This window comes from Bubalus kerabau, chromosome 2 (assembly GCF_029407905.1).
Source record: "Bubalus kerabau isolate K-KA32 ecotype Philippines breed swamp buffalo chromosome 2, PCC_UOA_SB_1v2, whole genome shotgun sequence".
NCBI lineage: Eukaryota > Metazoa > Chordata > Mammalia > Artiodactyla > Bovidae > Bubalus > Bubalus kerabau.
This window is the reverse complement of record NC_073625.1, coordinates 143,465,843-143,487,176: the sequence shown is the minus strand read 5'-3', so window position 1 is coordinate 143,487,176 and position 21,334 is coordinate 143,465,843. Positions and strand designations below refer to the sequence as shown.

At 36.2% G+C, this 21,334-nt stretch overlaps 1 protein-coding gene across 9 annotated transcripts in view; it reads right to left on the bottom strand.

The window, feature by feature from the left end:
• PHC3 (polyhomeotic homolog 3) overlaps positions 1-21,334 on the bottom strand; it is an 82,548-nt gene that overhangs the window by 27,423 nt on the left and 33,791 nt on the right. For 7 of the 9 annotated variants that reach the window (XR_008710593.1, XM_055569104.1, XM_055569100.1 and 4 more), the window contains exons 8-11: positions 10,697-11,568; positions 10,361-10,408; positions 6,233-6,386; positions 1,030-1,280 (exon numbers count right to left, since the gene is read on the bottom strand). Coding sequence is in view for 8 of the 9 variants with exons in the window: in XM_055569104.1 (XP_055425079.1) it covers positions 1,030-1,280; positions 6,233-6,386; positions 10,361-10,408; positions 10,697-11,568 (1,325 nt within the window). In the remaining variant the exon portion in view is untranslated. The remainder of the gene's footprint in view (positions 1-1,029; positions 1,281-6,232; positions 6,387-10,360; positions 10,409-10,696; positions 11,569-21,334) is intronic. The other 2 variants (XM_055569102.1, XM_055569099.1) reach the window with 1 other exon arrangement.

Below are 21,334 nucleotides of genomic sequence, written 5' to 3'. Positions count from 1 at the left end.
TCCAATCTCTGAGACCATGGAGAAAAGACTGTTTCTCCACTCACTATATTGGAGGTTCTTAGATCCAAGTTTGGTTCTTAGATCCTACACACAGTAAACTGCAAACAAAGGCATCTGGCTACAGTCAGCTATCACTGTGCAATCATAACACCCTACCTGTGAATCTGAAAAATCAGATGCTTCAACGGGCTTCAAAATACGTAATTTTGTTTTCTCGTGTCTTTATTTGGGGCTTTGATTTTGGCCACTTGTCTTGGCGTATTTCCTAAGGAAAAATGCTCATTTCTAGACACAACATGTAATGTAGCCAACATAGCTGTAATGTATAGCTAGTCTCAAATCAAATTACTTTTAGTGATAGGATACAGCATCTCAATTCTGATGTGTACATTTTGAAGCATTTTTAAAATCTGATTGAAGCCTGAGATTTAAAAAATAATGAGAAAATCTATTTGCTAATTAAAAACCATCAACTGGATAACTTCAGATGTATAAGATCATTGGGAAGTTACTATTTTCTGTATCCAAGTTAAAGTTCTCAAGTACCACATTATACAAGAAACACCTTTTAAAAGAAAATAATACAGTTCTGGTGTCATTTCGATCCCCTTAAAGGGGAAAAAGTGAAAGTTTCCTTCAGAGTGAACACTTAATTGCCTTCTCTTAAATTATAAAACTAATATCCTTATACCCTGAAATTGTTTGCTTCCATCTTATACATCTAAATAGCTAGCATAAAATTCTAGAACTATTGATATACATGGAAACATATAAAGGACAGACAGAAAGAAATTCTCTAATTTTTTTTTTTTTTTTTATCCCATGGTCTGTGGTCCTCCAGGCTCCTCTGTCCGTGGGATTTCCCAGGCAAGAATACTGGAGTGGACTGCCATTTCCCTCTCCAGGGAAATTAATAACTTTTGAAGTAAGTTTTTTATTAGAGAAAATACATTAGAGACCAACAGATCATACATTTTAAAATTATGCTACGTGAATAATTTTGAAAATGCAAATTTGCTTGCTACTTACAGGAAATGGCTCCAATCCCTCCTGAATCACAAAACCTTCAATAACATGGGTCAAGATCTGTGGCTTAACAATAGCCTGTGGAGGTTTGTTTTCAACACTAGGTACGCTACTGGGCATAGATGTACTATTACTTCTTGTGGTAGCAGCTGGAAGTAAGAGCGGAGGTGGAGGAACAGAAACATGTGAAGGATCTGAAGGAGATTTAATTACTGAAGCACTGACTGATGCCACTGCAGGTAATTCTACTTGCTCTGGGGAAAAAAAAAAAAAAAAAAGTCACTTTAAATCTGTACCATTCTGCCCAGGCAAATATGAAAGAAAACTGGAGAACATTAATAACAGTAACAGTTAATGTCTTATGTTTTAAAACAAAATTCTGAGACCCTTATATTTATTATCTCATCTCTCCACAATTCATGCTAAGTCACTTCAATAGTATCTGACTCTTTGAGACCCTATGGACTGTAGCCCACCAGGCTTCTCTGTCCATGGGATTCTCCAGCTAATACCAGAGTGGGTTGCCATTTCCTCCTCCAGGAGATCTTCCCAAGCCAGGGATCAAACCTGTACCTCTTGTGTCTCCTGCATTGGCAGGTGGGTTCCTTATCAGTAGCACTACCTGGGAATCTCCACAATAACCTTATGAGATATTTACTACTATCCCCATTTACAGTGCAAGGCAGCAACTTGTTCAAAGTTAGCATTCCAACTTTGGTTAAAAAAAACTGTCCCATAAGACATGAAAATGTTTTAGAATGTCAACTTAAGAACAATTATTTTTAAATTTTTTTTAATTTTAAGCTACAGTTATTAAATTTCCTATGTTTCTATTCATATATTCCAAATGGTACTAGGGAGGGGAGAATATGCTTAAGAAAAAAAGATCATGAAATCAATAGAGTAAGTAGAAATTATAATTAATTATACAGGGCATTACCTTTATTTTAAGTAATCCACAACCATGCACAAATGTTCTTTGCTGTTGCTATTTTTAACAAATCTTCAATGACATTGTACACGTCAGTTTGTAGGAACACTGTAGTACCAAGCAATTGCAAAATGTTGGGCTAGTTCACTTTGATTTTTCCCAGGCAAGCTCTGGGGACCACAATAACAGCCTACGACAGAGACTTTACCTACCCATTTGTTAGCACTGAACCTTTACTAAGCTGTACCAAAATGGAGAGTGGAACCAGGTGACAGCCAGGAATATCAATGAGTACGACAGCTGAGAGAAGTAACAACAACAAAAAACAGGGCATATGTTAAAGATAATACCACTACTTACTGAGCACTTATGTGCCAGCACTTATATGTATAAATGTCTTACACGTTGTAACACATTTAATCCTAACTAGCCTATGGGTGCTGCTGCTGCTGCTAAGTCACTTCAGTCGTGTCCGACTCTGTGCGACCCCATAGACAGCAGGCCACCGGGCTCCTCTGTCCCTGGGATTCTCCAGGCAAGAACACTGGAGTGGGTTGCCATTTCCTTCTCCAATGCATGCATGCATGCTAAGTCACTTCAGTCGTGTCTAACTCTGTGCGACTCCATGGACAGCAGCCCACCAGGCTCCTCTGTCCCCGGGATTCTCTAGGCAAGAATACTGGAGTGGGTTGCCATTTCCTTCTCCAAGCCTATGGGTAAGTACTGTTACTATCTCCATTTTATAGATGCGGTAAAAAAAAAAAAGAGAGACAAAGATTAACTTGCCTAAAGACATACAGCTAGTAAGTAGTGGAGCTGGGTTACTAACAGAGACAATGCTTTTAACTCCTATGGTAACTCCTCTCCACCATCAGTATGAAAACAATTGATATCACTATCAAAGATGGTCAAACATAGCCCAGTTAGGTACAGAAGAAAGAAAAATCCCTATTGAAGAAAAATTTCAGAGACTTCTTTGGTGGTCCAGTGGTTAAGAATCCACCTGCCATTGCTGGGGACACAGGTTTGATCCGTGGCCCAGAAAGACCTCACATGCTGCAGGGCAACTAAGCCTGTGCACCACAACTACTGAGCCTGAGCATCTTAGTCAATGCTCTGCAACAAGAGAAGCCACTGCAATGAGAAGTCCTTGTAACACAACAAAGAGTAGCCCCCACTCGCCACAACTCTAGAGGAAGCCCATATGCAGCAATGAAACCCCAGCACAGCCAAAGATAAATAGATAAAAGTTTCCACTAATGAAACAGTGCAGTGATAACTGGTAGTGTCAGATAAGGAAAAGCTAATGGTTCACACCTAGTAACTTTGATGTAATTAATATTACTATATAGCTTATTTATCACAGCAATATTATATCCATAAATTAACCTTTTCCACCAAATAATCCACCAGGATAAACTGTACTAGAAAACCTATTTAAAGTCACACAATCCCTCATTAAAAACTAAAAGTCAGCAGGAAATACTGATTTGCTTATTTCCAGGAACAAATACACAATTGTACACATGTATTACAAGACTGAGAAACTCCATAAAAATCCTATCCCACATATCTAATTTTCACGTATACTCCTAGAGAAAAAGGGATAAAAGGTAATTCTGAACAGGAACTGAAAAGCAACTTTTCTGCTGGAAGGGATATACAAATCTATGGAGTTGAAAAATAAGAAAAATTTAATGTCCCCTTACAGATTTATAGGTACTGCATTAAGTATAATGTTGTTTATTCAGAAAATACTGCTTGGTATGTATGTTCTGATTTTTGGATCATACATACAAATAGACCTAAGTTTTGTTCAAAATTTATGAGTTACTGACTTTATGAAGAATGTAATAGCTTTTACATGCCAGTTCATAATCAGCTGTTAAAATAAAAAACACAACACAGTAAAACAAACACAATTATTATCCTCTCTAGATTTAAGACAACTGTGAATCGAGAAACCCCAAGTTAACTGATAAAGACTTTGCCACAAGTTACTCTGCCTATTTGTAGTTTCATTTCCTGGGGAAACCAATGAGTTTGTTCTCCTTTTTTATAGATGCTTTTCATTTCATTTACTTATTTTTGGCTGCACTGGGTCTTTGCTGCTTTGCGTGGCCTTCTCTAGTTGTGATAAGTGCAAGTTTTCTTTGCGGTGGATTCTCTTATTGTGAAGCACAGGCTCTAGATGCGAGGGCTTCATTAGTTGTGGCTCCCAGTCTCGCGAGCCCAGCCTCGGCAGCTGCGGTGCACAGGCTCAGTTGCTCCACCGTACGTGGCATCTTCCTGGATTGAGGACGGAACCCGTGTCTCCTACGTTGGCAGGTGGATTCTTATCCACTGTGCCACCAGGGAAGTCCTTTATGGGTGCTTTAAGAATTCTTACAGACTTATGAAGACTCAATCCTGGTGGAAACAAGTCCCTCTATTTTTATAGGTTAGTTTATTATATGATTTGATGAGCAACCTATACTTGCTTTTCCCTCTCATATACTACAGAAAAGTAGTTAAGCATGAAGAAAATTAAAGGATTATTCAAAAATTTATAGTTTACTGAAACAATTTAGCCAGAGGAATATGCCTGCCAGGATCTCAGATTATATTTCTAAGGAAATAATGTGAAGGTATCGTCGAGGTTCAATACTTCAAAAGTATTTAAATTTTCTTGAGTACCATTAGTAATGCTTATTAGGCAATTAAATCACAGTCACAATGCAGGGTTAGTATCCAATTAAATATATATTTCTGCCTTTAAATCAAAACTCCCAAGATATCTGCAGCAACATGAATCCATTTTCAGTGTACAAAAACTACAAAGATTTAGTACTATAGGTAAGTTTTCTTAGATCTCTATCTTTTGAGGTATTATTTTGAATAAGCAAAGGCAATGATATTGAATTTGTCTTAAATATTTTTCATAATTTTATTGACTAAATGTTTTCTGTTTTTCAGGAAGGAGAAAAAGTTGGAGTAAAATTGGTGTTCTAGCTCCTTGCTTTCTGGAGACTCACATTGGCAGTAAGAATAAAACCTAGAAAGAAGCAAGGGTTAGAGATGCGGCACGCTGAAGAAGGAGAGGCTGTCAACGCCCCATTATAGTTTGTTTCCATGCCTGATAACATTGGTTCCTCTCAACTAAACGTGATCATGAAGGCAATGAGATATTCAATAGGACAGTATACTTACAACAAAGCCCGAATCAAGATTAGCATTATCTGAGTGAGGGGTCGGTAAACATTTTTATAAAAGACATATGGTCTCTGCAATGACCCCTCTTTGCTGTAGTAGTATAAAGGTAGCCATAGATAATATCTGAACAAACGAACGTGGTTATGTTGCATACAACTTTATTTATGGACTATGAAAATTGAATTTCATATAATCTTCACATGACATGAATTAACTCTTCCTTTGATTTTTTTTTCCCCAAACATTTAAAAATTTTAGAACTATCCTTTGCTCATGGGCCATACCAAAACATGTAGCAGAAAGATCTGAAGCATGAGCTATCATTTGCCACGCCCTGATCTAAATAAAATATTCAAAATTAAAAAAAAAAACCAACACCCAACCCAGAACACATCTTTTTTAGGACTTAGATACTGGGCTATACATCATAATGTTTTAGTGAAGTACCTAGGATTAGATACTGGGCTATACATCATAATGTTTTAGTGAAGTACCTAGGATTCACAATCACTTTGATAATGTGCAGAGAACAGAGAGGATTAACTTGAACTCATAAGTAGTTCTAAAGTAGTGAATAAGAATTTGAAGGTGTTAGGAATTTTTTAATCCATGTCTCTAGTAAGAATTAGTGTGGCTTAATTTAAGTACTGTCCAGGAAGCAACACTTTTAAAAGCATTTACTCAATCTGAATCACAAGCAATTATGAGGAATGTCAGACATGACTTCAAATGTTTTGTGATTTTTGGACAGTGTAATTGAAATTTTCTAATAGAATTTTGCTTTGTTCTAATTTTTATGCTAGAAATAGCTTGACAAATAAATCTGAATGAGCATATGAAACACATCTGTACAAACTACAAAAACTTCAAAGGCTGAAATGTGTTTTTGATTTGGGCAGTTCCTCATCAATTGCTCTAATTGTTTCTCATCAAAAAAAACTCTTGAATTCTAATCTATGTTTTGCTGCAATTTATTATATAACAAATTAGTTTAAAATCATCTCCGGTGGAAAAAAAATGAACTCTTCCCATTACTAACATTTGCCTAACAGAAATTTCCCCCAAATTTAGGCACCTCCTCACCTAACAAGGGATGTTCAGAAGTCAAATCTTCTCCTCTCCCCACAGTTATAGCTGCTGGAGACAGCGTGGGTGGTGGCGGCGTTCTATCCATCCGGACACAGTCTTCTGACTCTTCTGGCATTTCTTCCTCACAGACATCTTCTACTTGATAAACCTACGATGACAAACCACACTGCCTAAAAATGTTTGTAAGATGCATTTAATAAGGTGTTCCTAATTAACAAAATAAATTCTGTTTTAAAATGTAAAAGACAAAATGACTATTTGATCGATTGAAAGAGAAGCTTTAAAATCATTCAAATGAAGTTTTTCATAATACTTGACGATTCATAATACCTGATGATATTTCACTGGAAGCAAGTTGTGGATCAGTACCTAAGTTATAAATCACTAAGGTTTTCCCAAAAGGTGATAGTTGAATCAGGAATTACTTTAAATTTTGTTAATTTTTTAAAATGTTTTGAATTTATACACTCAAATAACTATTTGGGGAGTTTACTAAAGTTTCTATTAACTTTCAATTGTCATAAATCAAAACAGATACTAATATTTTTCAAAGCATGTTAGGTGAATCTCCAGAATGACACATATTATATAAAGAAATGTACTGCCTAAATGATTATATCCCAAGCTCTTCTTTACTGTATTTATGTAAATCAAAGAGTGAATTTTGAAAAGTAATGCCTGAGAACCTACAAAATTATATGTAATTACATTTTCAATCTTCTAATCTACTCAAGAATCTAATGAATTTTTATAAGCTAATTATCAAGTAAACAGAAAATATCTGTCCCTGGAATCACACACACACACACACACACACACACACACACACACACACATACCCTCCATCCTAAACCATTTGACGTATTACTTGTAGTTCTTTAATATTTTTCCATACTTACAGCAGCAAGTTTTTACATTTCTAACTGCCTTGTTATCCAATGGTAAAGATAATATTTGAGGAAAACAGACTCAAAAGCACTCTGAGGAGGAACTTTATAATTAAAAAATATGGAACCTACTATTGATTTTTATTAAAATTAAGGCTGAATTTTCAATGTCCACTTGTACAGACTGACATGGGTATTTTAATTTGTCCTCATTTTTATTGAACCATTATTTTTGAAAGACAGGTTACTAAAAACAAAGCCACAAAGCAATTTACCCCCCTTCTTTTATGTACAAAGCTTATTACTTACATTTATAAAAGTGAGTTAAGATAACTTACCCAAAGTGATTAATATTTCTAATGTCATAATTAAAAAGTTTCAGTAACATTCACAAAAAATTTTTTAACAATATTGGTATCAAGTTTGATGATTTGAAATTAAAAATGATCAAGATTTCTGAAACCAGCATAAACCATGTGTGAGAAAAAGGACTACAAAGGCATATCTAACAACAGCAACAGAATTTAAAAACCAAAACAAACAAAAACTCCTAATTTTTCAACTCTATTAAGAGAAAAAAACTTCCCTTTTGTTTAAAAAATTTTAAATTCCTATTGTTACTGCTAATTTTATATAAATATAATATTCAGAGTTGTGATCTGAATCAGCTACTAAGTTGGCAACATTTTAAAAAAGTTATTTGCTCTCAACCCTGCATCTGAAAACCTGTTCCACCAAGAGAGAGTCCTTGCCTCGTGTTTGGATCCTCGGTAGTGAAAGCGGTCGTTGGTTATTGTACAGTGCAAGAATGATAGCTGCTATTATCTGTTCATGATAAATTTTCTTAAATGATGATAATGTCCAATATAAGCAAAGTCATCCAAAAAAAAGTCCTGGGGGTTAAAGTAAAAACAAAAAAAAACTTCTAGTGAGGGGCATCTGCTGCAGTGGTCATTACCTTAATTTGGCAGAGTGGTGGGGATGTTGATGCATAGGTAATTACACAAGTAACAGTTTTATCAACTACACTAGTTCAGTTGTAACTATGCAGCATTCCTTTATTAGCTAATTACTCTTCTTACACAGGGCATCTTTTCCTTAAGTACTGAAAACTTTTTAATATTAATGCTGTCACAAGTTTTCAAACAGCTACTACAATAGCTTTTAAGGAATCAAAGATCATGGAGATCATGCACAGAATTCTGATTTAAAAAAAAAATAGGAAAAGAGTTTTAAAGGATTAAAAGAGGCAAATACAGATAGCATATTCTGAAATAATCCATCAAACAATCCTGTAAAATACTTTTCATTCCTTACAAGTAAACCTAACTATACATACTTAATTCTAAATCTCCCACGTGAAGCCAAAATAAAGAATAAAAGAAGTAGGCAAAAACAGACCTGTCAGACACCTGGTACCATCAACATAAAAAACGAAGTACAATAACTAAAAGACTGAATAAAGCAAAGAAGTGAAGGTTTTGCTCACAAGATCATTTGGAACCTGTATATTACAATTTCTCTTTAGTTCATAACTATTCTATAACTAACAATGGCTGCCAAACTTACCTCAAAGTACATCAGCCTCATCTGTCTCCCTTCCCTAAATAAACTGTGGAAAACATTTATTAGTTCTAAATTATCTACACTCATCATATCCTATTTATCATACCCAAATATCAATTAAAAATCTTTTAAAAAATACTGATTTTATTTTGAAAATTCACACTTATGTTTGAAAGTTTCACATCTATTATTTAGAAGTAAATACCTATTATTTCTCTTTACAAGTAAACAGCTCTCTACCTTTAAACATTTGAAACAACCTGGAAACTGTGAAGGAATGAGTAATTCATGAAGAAATCTGTTGTTAAAAAAATAGACTTGATAAAGGTAATAAAAGAAAAATACAGCAAGGTAATAACAGGCTATGGTACTCAAAAGTAAAAGAAAAGTAACATGGAAACATATATAGCAAATATAACCATACCAGTGATAGCAAAGAAAACTACTCTTCTCATGAAAAAAATTCCAAAAATTAGGTAACATAAATTTTAAGGAAAAAACACAAAATTAATAGAGGGCAGAAAATAACAAGATCTTAGATTTTTAGCTTTAATTTAATGCAAGTGTTCTGTTTTTGATATTTCTATCCCCAATAGTCCTCCAAGATTTGCCCTAACAAAAATAATTAGAAAAATAAAAGGCATAGAGAGGAACTTTATTTTTTACTTGTTAAAAGCCAATCCACTGAACTAGAAATTGAGAACATAAATTCAAATTAAGTTTGATTTCTTTGAAGGTACTGTACAGCTTAAAGACTGTGTTTTTATGTTACATTATCCATTGTAAACTCTTCAAAATCCATTAAAAGAAAATAATGAAATGCAAACTTATTTCTAGATGCCCACTGTTACCTTTGCCAAGTTCTGTTCTGAATAAAAGTGGAATTCAACCTCTTCATGCTTATTGGTCAGAATGACAAGAATGAAGAATCTATAAATTTGTATCCCGAGAATCAAAATGTTTTCCATTAAGGAACAAACTTTGAAACTCTTTTCCTTTCTGAGCTAATGGTTATTTGTATTTAAGTGATAAGATCTCTTCAGTGAAGGTTGATATAAATCTCCTTTGGGAATATTGTTTTCCTCAGTTATAAATTTGATCATTCTAACATTTAGAGACCTTATTTCAATTTTATTATAAATTATTTTATAAATGTCCTTTATAGAATGTTTAAAAGACAATGTTTTTACAGAATAATTTTACAGAATAATTGCTTTCTGGGCAATATGTGCCATTTTTAGAGGTTTATTTTGATAAATTTTACCACAGTCTCAGTTATTCAAAACTTTTACTCCTCTCAGTGAATTTTTTTATTCTCAGTATTCAACTCATCCTTCTTAGCTTTTTAGATGAGAAATATTTCAAGTGTATGTTTTCCCTTAGTAGAAATTTAAAAATCAGAAGTTATAATTCTGAAAGATGGACTACAGTTAGTATCTGCAAAGTTGGATTCTTTCCTAGAATAACTTTTTTTTTTTTTTTTACAAAATTTTAATTATAAAATATAAGTTTACCAAAAAATTACATCATACAAGCATACCTCCACCTTGATGCAAAAGCCCCATAACGGCCTATAACTGCAGAATGCATACAACCAAAAAGGTTAGCTAGATAAACCATACGTTTAAGAACATACAAGCCAACAAAGGGATCTATGAAGGATAATCACCTTAAGAGAAAAAACTTTGTGCAGATGACACTGGTTCAAATGCATTCCCTTGGGGAAAAAAAATCAACTCTGTAAAGATAGCAGATGGATTTGTTTAAATAGTAATAAAATTAACGAGGGACTTTAATAACCATCACAAATTATCAAGCATGCAACCATACTACAACAAATGGCATTTTTTTTGGCCCATACAGCATGTATGTCAGACACTGACAGATGGAAATTTCAAGCTTTTTAAATTCATAGGCATTTAGATCTAAATGATAAAACACAACATGGGAGAAAACTGTTTACTTTCAGTTCAGCAAGAAAGTCAAAGAGCTTCCAAGGGCTTACCACTGGTGGATCAACGGGTGCTGGTGGTTGTACTTGTAGGTTTACCGCAACAGTCTGTGGAGGAGGAAGAGTCTGAAATGGCAACTGGACCAAAGCTTCTGCAGCTGGAAGCTCCTCTTCAGACACCAAAGCATTCTGCACCAAAACCTGACCCTGGGATAGAATTTCAGGCTGCACTTGTAAAGACTGCATAGACTGCAGGGGCAGTGGTGGAATCTGAGCTGGAGGTGATGTCGACATCTGTGGAGGGGTTGCAATTGGGATTGGAGAGGACTGCAGGGTTGAATACTGCTGGTGTGATGTTGGAGACACAATCTGCTGACCTGGGGACACCAAGGCGGACTGCTGAACTGGACCAATGTGTACAACAGGGGAAGCTGGAAGTGGAAGGTGGGATGGAAGATTCAGCTGTGCTGTAGGCTGCACCTGATTAGCAGTGGACTGCTGCAAGTTTGACCCTGGCTGGAGAGCTGATGACACAAGAGGGTGTGGCTGAATAAGTGCTTGTGGATGAATAATTATAGTAGGAGACTGACTTGGTGAATGAGGTGGAGGAGGAGACACCACTACAGACTGCTGTGCTGACTGTGACTGGCTAGGAGACAGTGCTAGAGGAGGGGGATGACTCTGAATTGGTGAACAATGCTGTGACTGGGCACTGCTGGGCGCTGGAGGCAGGCCGTGGTTTTGGAGTGGTATACAATGCTGGGAGGGCGGTGGGTCTTGAGTTGGACTTTGAAGTGTGATTGGCTGAATTTGTTGTTGCTGCTGTTGTAGTATCAGCTGATGATGGGAAACTTTGGGAGGTGGTGAATGAAGAGGAATCTGCTGATGTTTTATTAGAGGATGAGGCTGAATTGGAGGATATGATGCTACAAGAGAAAAAAATGACAATTAGTCTTTATTTCAAAAACATTAAATTTTAAAATAAATCTAAAGGAGGAAAGTTTTCACATCAAGAATCTATAACAAGTCTTCCTAATAAGAATGATTTGAAAATGTAATGACAACTTTTCCTTGAAAAACTACGTAATGTCAAAAAATAAACGACACTGTGATAAGTTCCAAAAGAAAACTGCCTAAAACAACTGATATAAATCTGAATTTACACATGATTTATTCTTATTAAATTTTAAAGGTCATAAAATATTTCCAATAACTTTTAACAAAGTGTATCCACTTGAATCATTCTTTGGCAAGAAGAGCTTATTAACAAGTATAATATCTTTATATTATACTATGATAACTCTAAAATCATAAAATAAAGATTGCATCCTTTTTAATCCATGTCTAAACATTCTTCCAGCTAACAGTCAATTACTTAAAAGCTTTCAAAATAAATTCCCAAATTTAAACCAAGATAAACAGTTGGTACTATTTGATCCAGGAAAATTTTTGTATAAAAAGTTAATTCAGTTAAGCAAAACACGTTCGTAACTCCTACAACATGATTAAATGAAATTTAACCATGGTGAAACGAAATTTCAGAGGCCATTCCAAATCTAGGAGAGCACTAGTATTGCTTGCCGAAAAAATAATACCGTCAGTCATGCTGTCTAGATAAAGGATCTTGGTTTACTTCTCTTCTTACCCACACTCACAAAACCCTACAGTAATCTGTACAGTCAACAAAAACAAGACCAGGAGCTGACTGTGGCTCAGACCATGAACTCCTGATTGCCAAATTCAGACTGAAATTGAAGACAGTAGGGAAAACCACTAGACCATTCAGGTATGACCTAAATCAAATCCCTTATGATTATACAGTGGAGTGAGAAATAGATTTAAGGGCCTAGATCTGATAGATACAGTGCCTGATGAACTATGGACTGAGGTTCGTGACACTGTACAGGAGACAGAGATCAAGACCATCCCCATGGAAAAGATGCAAAAAAGCAAAATGGCTGTCTGGGGAGGCCATACAAATAGCTGTGAAAAGAAGAGAAGCGAAAAGCAAAGGAGAAAAGGAAAAATATAAGCATCTGAATGCAGAATTCCAAAGAATAGCAAGAAGAGATAAGAAAGCCCTCCTCAGCGATCAATGCAAAGAAAGAGAGGAAAACAACAGAATGGGAAAGACTAGAGATCTCTTCAAGAAAATTAGATAGCAAGGGAACATTTCATGCAAAGATGGGCTCGATAAAGGACAGAAATTGTACAAACCTAGCAGAAGATAAGAAGAGGTGGCAAGAATACACAGAAGAACTGTACAAAAAAGATCTTCACGACCAAGATAACCACGATGGTGTGATCACTCACCTAGAGCCAGACATCCTGGAATGTGAAGTCAAGTGGGCCTTAGAAAGCATTCATTACGAACAAACCTAGTGGAGCTGATGGAATTCCAGTAGAGCTATTTCAAATCCTGGAAGATGATGCTGTGAAAGTGCTGCACTCAATATGCCAGCAAATTTGGAAAACTCAGCAGTGGCCACAGGACTGGAAAAGGTCAGTTTTCATTCCAATCCCAAAGAAAGGCAATGCCAAAGAATGCTCAAACTACCGCACAATTGCACTCATCTCACACGCTAGTAAAGTAACGCTCAAAATTCTCCAAGCCAGGCTTCAGCAATATGTGAACCGTGACTTCCTGATGTTCAAGCTGGTTTTAGAAAAGGCAGAGGAACCAGAGATCCAACTGCCAACATCCGCTGGATCACGGAAAAAGCAAGAGAGTTCCAGAAAAACATCCATTTCTGCTTTATTGACTATGCCAAAGCCTTTGACTGTGTGGATCACAATAAACTGGAAAATTCTGAAAGAGATGGGAATACCAGACCACCTGACCTGCCTCTTGAGAAACCTGTATGCAGATCAGGAAGCAACAGTTAGAACTGGACATGGAACAACAGACTGGTTCCAAATAGGAAAAGGAGTACGTCAAGGCTGTATATTGTCACCCTGCTTATTTAACTTCTATGTAGAGTACATCATGAGAAACACTGGGCTGGAAGAAGCACAAGCTGGAATCAAGATTGCTGGGAGAAATATCAATAACCTCAGATATACAGATGACACCACCCTTATGGCAGAAAGTGAAGAGGAACTAAAAAGCCTCTTGATGAAGGTGAAAGAGGAGAGTGAAAAAGTTGGCTTAAAACTCAACATTCAGAAAATGAAGATTATGGCATCTGGTCCCATCACTTCATGGGAAATAGATGGGGAAACAGTGGAAACAGTGTCAGACTTTATTTTTCTGGGCTCCAAAATCACTGCAGATGGTGACTGCAGCCATGAAATTAAAAGACACTTACTCCTTGGAAGGAAAGTTATGACCAACCTAGATAGCATATTCAAAAGCAGAGACATTACTTTGCCAACAAAGTTCCGTCTAGTCAAGGCTATGGTTTTTCCTGTGGTCATGTATGGATGTGAGAGTTGGACTGTGAAGAAAGCTGAGCACCGAAGAATTGATGCTTTTGACCTGTGGTGTTGGAGAAGACTCTTGAGAGTCCCTTGGACTGCAAGGAGATCCAACCAGTCCATTCTGAAGGAGATCAGCCCTGGGATTTCTTTGGAAGGAATGATGCTAAAGCTGAAACTGCAGTACTTTGGCCACCTCATGCGAAGAGTTGACTCACTGGAAAAGACTCTGATGCTGGGAGGGATTGGGGGCAGGAGGAGAAGGGGACGACAGAGGATGAGATGGCTGGATGGCATCATTGACTCGATGGACGTGAGTCTCAGTGAACTCCGGGAGTTGGTGATGGACAGGGAGGCCTGCGTGCTGCGATTCATGGGGTCGCAAAGAGTCGGACATGACTGAGCGACTGAACTGAACTGAACTGAATCTGTAAGTAATAACAGTAGTTTTTTCCACAAGGGAGTCACTCATAACAGGAAAAAAAGTATATATATATACACACACACATATATATAAGAATTAGCAAAATCAAGTACTAAGTGGTTTCCACATCATCATGCCTCTTCTGTATACTGGTGCATATGTTTACATAGAGGGAGATGCTGATAAAATCCTATCTAAATAATGGAAACTGGGTTCACTAGAAGATAAACTGGAAAGACTGCTTAATATTAAATTCATGTATCAATTATCACATTTAAAACAAACCTAAAGACAAAATTTTTTTCTTAATCTCAGACTGTAACGCCTTTTATTTTTACACTGAACCACATTTACGACAAAAACGTTATAAAAAATTCTAACAACTTATTTCAATCTTTTTGCATTTGGTTATTATTTAAAATTCTGGAGATTCTTTAAAGAAATTAACATCTGATTAACATCTCAAGAAAGAAACATTTAGAAAGTTTAACAAATACCCAAGCATTGTTGAAACCAAAATGGAAATTAGACAATAATCTTCATATAACTAGACTAGCATTTCTTCATATAACTAGACTAGCATTTCAAACTAAGACTGAAAATTTTACGTCACCATCTTATAAATGTGTTGGTAAACACTCTATATTACAGTCAATGAAATCTTGGCTTTCTATAGAGTACCTTTCCACTGAGGGGCTTAAGATGCTTTCACCTAACTTTTCTTTGTACTTACAAAATGCCTGTGGAGTAGATATCATTATTGTCCTTTTACAGATAAGGAAATAGAGGTTTTGTGAGCATAATAGCAAAGGCCCACTTTACTTCAATTTTTTAAGTTATAATTAAGATTTACCATATTCTTGAAATACAGTGGAGACTATAGTCACAGGAATAAAAAGTCTCTCTGTGCTCTAGCAAGTGAGCAAACTTTGTTTTCTAGAGAGGTAATTCACTAGAGTAACAGTTATCCTTTCACCTACACTTTTCTTTGATCAGACATCAGAATGTGTCTATATATTTTATATTAGTCCTAAAGTCCAATTGACAAGCACATATACTATAGAATAACTGTGAGAATACCTTAAACAATACTTCTGTATAAGAAAAGTCTTAGTGTTCTGGAGAATTTGACATTTGTTAATTTTTCTTATTTTAACAAACACTTTAATATTGTCAGGTAGTCTACATACAAAGAACCTTTTATTATGGCAAATAATTGTATTATTGCAAATTATTAAATATATCATTTCACTCCAGTTACTACAACCCCATGAGGTAAGATAGGTACTCTACCAATCCAATATATTTCAGGTGAAGAAACTTTCAATAGTGAAGTGACTTGCCTGCAATCACCTAGCTATTAAGGGGCAGCACTGGGTATAAAAGAAGCCAGAGTCTTAGCTGAGTCTGGGTTCCAACTATGGTCCAAATGTTTGTGTCCCCCAAAATTCATATGTTCAATTCCTAACCCTTACTGTGACTGTATTTGGTAATGGGGCCTCTAAGGAAATAATAACGGTTAAATGAGGTCAACGGGCAAGACCCTGACCCAATAGGAAGACCTGCTGTCCTCTTCTCACACTCAGAAGGAAGACCACATGAGGACATACAAGGCGGCAGCCACCTGCACACCTGGGAGAAAGCGCTCACCAAAGACCAAACGCTGCCGGCTTTTGAGCCCGAGCTTTCCATCCTTCAGAACTGTGAGAAGATCAATTTCTGTCGTTTAAGCTACCTAGTCTATGGTATTGTTTAATGGCAATCTAAGCAGACTAATTAGGCTTTCATTAAGTCCTTCTACATACTTCATTAATATCTGCAACAATTAAGCATATTTTTTAAACTAGATTTCATAAAAGCTCTAAAAAACTACTAAAAAACTTGAGTTCTAATACAGCTCATGATAATTTCCAGATATTTGGTTAAAGTTTGCCTTTATTTTATATATTAAGAAAAGGATTAATAAATATCAAGCAGGAATTCCACTCTCAAGAAATGGTGAAGAAAAGTAAATGATTTTAGCACCCTAGAAATGTATGTAAGGAAATAATAAACATGTCTATTATAATAAATATTAGACTGCATATTATGTTAGAACACAAGTAGATTTTTTAATATTTGGAAGTGAACTGCAAGAGCAAACATTTTTCCAATTGAAGAAAAGGACAAATTACCAAATCAAGAATCTAAAAAAAAAATTTTAGCTTAAGACTAATACCCCACCAGCAAGAGGAGAAAACCTAAAAGGGCAGAAAAATTATAACTGCTGCCTTGCCAACTTAGAACCAGGTATTAGGGGGTTCGAAGGGATTGAAAATCAAAAAGTGAATCTCTTTGCTTGAACTAACCCTGACAGACTTTGTACCTTTCTCTTCGGAAGGAAATTAACCTACCCTCCATTTAAACTATAGAAATCACTAGAAAGTTTCCCCTGAGCAGTCATTCCAAGCACAGTGAGTCACTGCCTCTCCACACTAACTCCTTCTATCAACACTGGCCAGGGAATTACCGGGCAGTCCAGTGGATAGGACTTTGTGCTTTCACTGCCGACGGCACCGTCCAAGGTTCAACCCTTGGTCAGGGAACTGAAATTCCACAAGCCATGCAGCGTGGCCAAAAATAACCAAAAAACAAAACACTGGACAGGGGCAGGTATGAGGCTAAGAACCCTCTAAACAATACAGTACAAAAATCCTGTTACCAGGCCATACAGACAGCAGGACCTGGCACCCAGATGTTTATAAAGAAGACTTCACATGTAACCACACTATCGATGGATTTATTATTTTTACATTCTAACAAGATCTTGAGATTATGTCATATAGAGAAAGTTGGCAATATTAGCACAGAGGAAATATGAAAAGAGAAACAGGTTTAGATGGAGGAAAGGCAAACTTCAGCAGTGTATTAATAAAATGAAACTTTAAGAAGTAATGCATAGAGGGCGGTTCAAGATGGTGGAACAGAAGGACATGTGCTCATCTCCTCCTGCGAGAGCACCAAAATCAAACAGCAACTAGCTGTTGAACAACCATCAACAGAAGGACACGTCAAAAAAATATACCTCATGTCCAAAGAAAAAGAAACTGCAGCAAGATGGTAGGAGGGGCACAATCGCAATCAAATCAAATCCCATAACTGTCAGGTGGGTGACCCACAGACTGGAGAACAGAAATACCAAAGACGTTCTCACACTATTGTGAAGATTCTGAACCCCATGTCAGTTTTCCCAGCCTGAGGATCCGACAAAGGGACTGGGAATCCCCAGGGAATCTGGCCTTGAGGGCCAGTGGGATTTGATTAGAGGACTTCCAGAGTACTGAGGGAAACAGACTCCAGTCTTGGAGGGCACAAACAAAATTTTGCACGCACCAAGACCCAGAGGAGAGGAGCCGTGACCCCACAGAAAACCGAAATCAAAACTACCTGCTAGTGTTGGAGGGTCTCCTGTGGAGGCATGGGTCAGCAGGGGCTCACCACAGGCACAGAGGCACTGGAAAGACTCATTGGCATAAACCCTCTTGGAATTTGCCATTAACCCTATCATAGAGCCCACACACTCCAGGGCTGGGTCACCTCAGGTCAAACTACTACCAGGGAGGGAATACAACCCCACCCATCAGCAGATAATTGGATTAAAGCTTTACTGAGCAAGGCCCTGCCCACCAGAGTAAGACCTAATTTTTCCCTTGCCAGTCCCTCCCATCAAGTTTACACAAGCCTCTTAGCCTCTTTCATCAGAGGGCAGACAGAAGCAGCAGTAAGGAGCAGTCTCATAGCAGCTAAAACAAAAACCATATGACAGAAAGTTAATCAGCATGAAAAAGCAGAAAGTTATGTCTCAGATGAAGAGACAAGATAAAACCCCAGAGAAACAACTCAATGAAGTGGAGACAGGCAACCTTCCAGAAAAAAAATTCAGAATAATGGTAGTGAAGATAATCTAGGATCTCAGGAGAAGAATGGAGGCAAAGATTGAGAAGATGTAAGAAATGTTTACCGAAGACCTAGAAGAACTAAAGAACAAAGAAGAATAATACACTAGAAGGAACCAACAGCAGAATAACTGAGGCAGAAAAACAGATAAACGATCTGGAGAACAGAATGGTGAAAATCACTGCCACAGAACAAAACATAGAAAAAAGAATGAAAAGAAATGAAGACAGCCTAAGAGACCTCTTCGACAACATTAAATGCACCAACATTCGCATTTTAGGGGTCCCAGAAGAAGAGAGAAAGAAAATATTTGAAAGGATAATAGCTGAAAACTTCCCTAACATGGGAAAGGAAATAGTCAATCAACTCCAGGAAGCACAGAGTCCCAGTAAGGGTAAACCCAAGGAGAAACACCCCATTACACACAGTAATCAAACTGACAAAAATTAAACACAGAGATAAAATATTAAAAGCAACAAAGGAAAAAAGCAAATAACATACAAGGGAACTCCCACCAGGCTATCAGCTGATTTCTTAACAGAAACTCCACAAGCCAAAAGGGAATGCCATGATTATTTTAAGTGATGAATGGTAAGAACCTACAACCAAGAATACTCGACCCAGCAAGACTTACCTTCAGATTTTATGGAGAAATCAAAAGCTTTCCAGACAGACAAAAGTTAAGAGAATTCAACACCACCAAAAGCAGCTTTACAACAAATGCTAAAGGAACTAACTTCTCTAGGTAGGAAACAAAAAACAAGGAAAAGAAACCCAAGACAATAAAGAAAATGGTAATAGGATCATACATATTGATAATTACCCTAAATGTAAATGGATTAAACGTACCAACCAAAAGACAGATTGGCTGAATGGATGAAAACACGTACATGTATGCACTTCCACTTACCACATCACTCTGCTTGACCCCCCAAATTGTATGTAATTATTTTATATTGTTAGGCTAATCATGTTCCTATTATAGCTTCAACTGTAATTATCTTTTATTTTTTGTCTGGCTATTGATTATGAAAGCTGATAAACATCTTTTACTATTGTGACTATGTAACTATTATTCACTTAATATCATTGTATCATGATGGGTCAATGGAAAAATAGAACTCTATTTCACCAAAACTAGGATCTAATAGAAAAACCTGTAATCACTTTTTAAAATGCAGATGCATTATCAGAATTATCTTGAAATTTTTTGAAAAATACAAATGCTCAGGTATTGCTTTTTTTCTCCAGAGCTCCAGATACATTTCTAATGAGCAATCATGTTTAAAAATAACTGGACTATATGATGATCTTTTTCTTTTATCTAGTCAGTTTCATTTTTTCTATTTCATATTCAATGCTCCCATTTCATTCAGTTTATAGTCTCCAATTTCTCCATCTCTTTTTTAATATTGTCTCTCAAGCCTTTATCAAGTGTAGTAGAAAAGCTTTTGTCTACATATAAATATGTATAATATACATTTTAGAAAATTTATGAATTTTTGTCTAAGTAAAAAAATTATGACATTTTGATTCCACTTGTTTGACTTAGTATGAATAGAATGCTAGACTTCTAATTAAAAAGTAGATATGCAACAAGCAACAAAGGTTTACTGTATGGTCAAGGGAATTATAGTTAATATCTTGTAATAACCTATGATGGAAAATAATTTCAAAACTAATATATGTGTATTTGTATAACTGAATCACCTTGCTTTCCACCTAAAACATTGTAAGTCAACTATACTTCAGTAAAATATATATATTATAAAAAGTAATGCAAAATTATAAAAGGATAGAAAGAAGATACTTACCTGATGAGGTTGGATCAAAGGAAGATTTTTTTTTTTAGGTAACATATATGAGGGGCCCAGCTCAGTGCATGACACACACACACACACTTTCAATAAACAAATTAAACTAGTATAAAAACATATGTAGATATCCCACTCCAGTGCTCTTGCCTGGAAAATCCCACGGATGGAAGAACCTGGTAGGCTACAGTTCATGGGGTCGCAAAGAGTCGGACACGACTGAGCGACTTCACGACCACTATCACTAGATATATTAAGAATAGGAGAGATCTAAGTAAGCTTAAGAAGCAAAAGAAAGGATCAAGCGTGAGGGAGACACAAGCTGCTATAACTATGAAAGAAGGTCAGGAACCAGTTTAAAAACAATGCAATCAATGACACAAGGAAATAGTGCTAACTTTAAAGCAGAAAGCAGATAATTCCTTATCCTACTAGAGTTGAAGAAAGCTCAAAACTGAGAAATTCTGAGATGAACAGAAGACATGATAAGGAAACTCACTCTGCACAGCCCTAACACTTTCAGCATAAGAACCATAAAGGAAGATTATCTATAGATGGCAAAGGGAACAGACACGGGTTTCAAAGGCTGACGAGACTGAAAACAACTTCGTTGGTTCCCTGACATCTTCCTCTCAAAGATGAAATCAAAGATGGAAAAAGAGCAATATGGTGAGGAAAATAATTATGCATAATCCTTATTTTTGGAAAGTGATAAATTCCTCCCACTAGACACAACTTTGAAGAAAAATACATACTTGCTTTTTAAAAAAGCTTTTAATTTTGGACAAGTAAAGCATATTAAATAAACCACAGGCAAATTTTTTTTTAAAGCTAACAGGTTTTATCCATACAACAGGAGACTAGCACACAATGAAGATGTTAATCAAATGTCAACTGACCAAAAAAATCTATTATAATGCTTTAACTATTGGGCTCTTTTTCTTTTTTCAAGCTATACTATTGAGACATTCTTTTGTTAACTTATAAAATTCACACTTTATAATGTTTTAAAAGTATTCTTGTTCAAGTAATGGATATCTTTTGTTTTGCTAGGCCTGTGAAGAAAATGAATAATGCAATTATTTTCAACAAAAGTTTTTC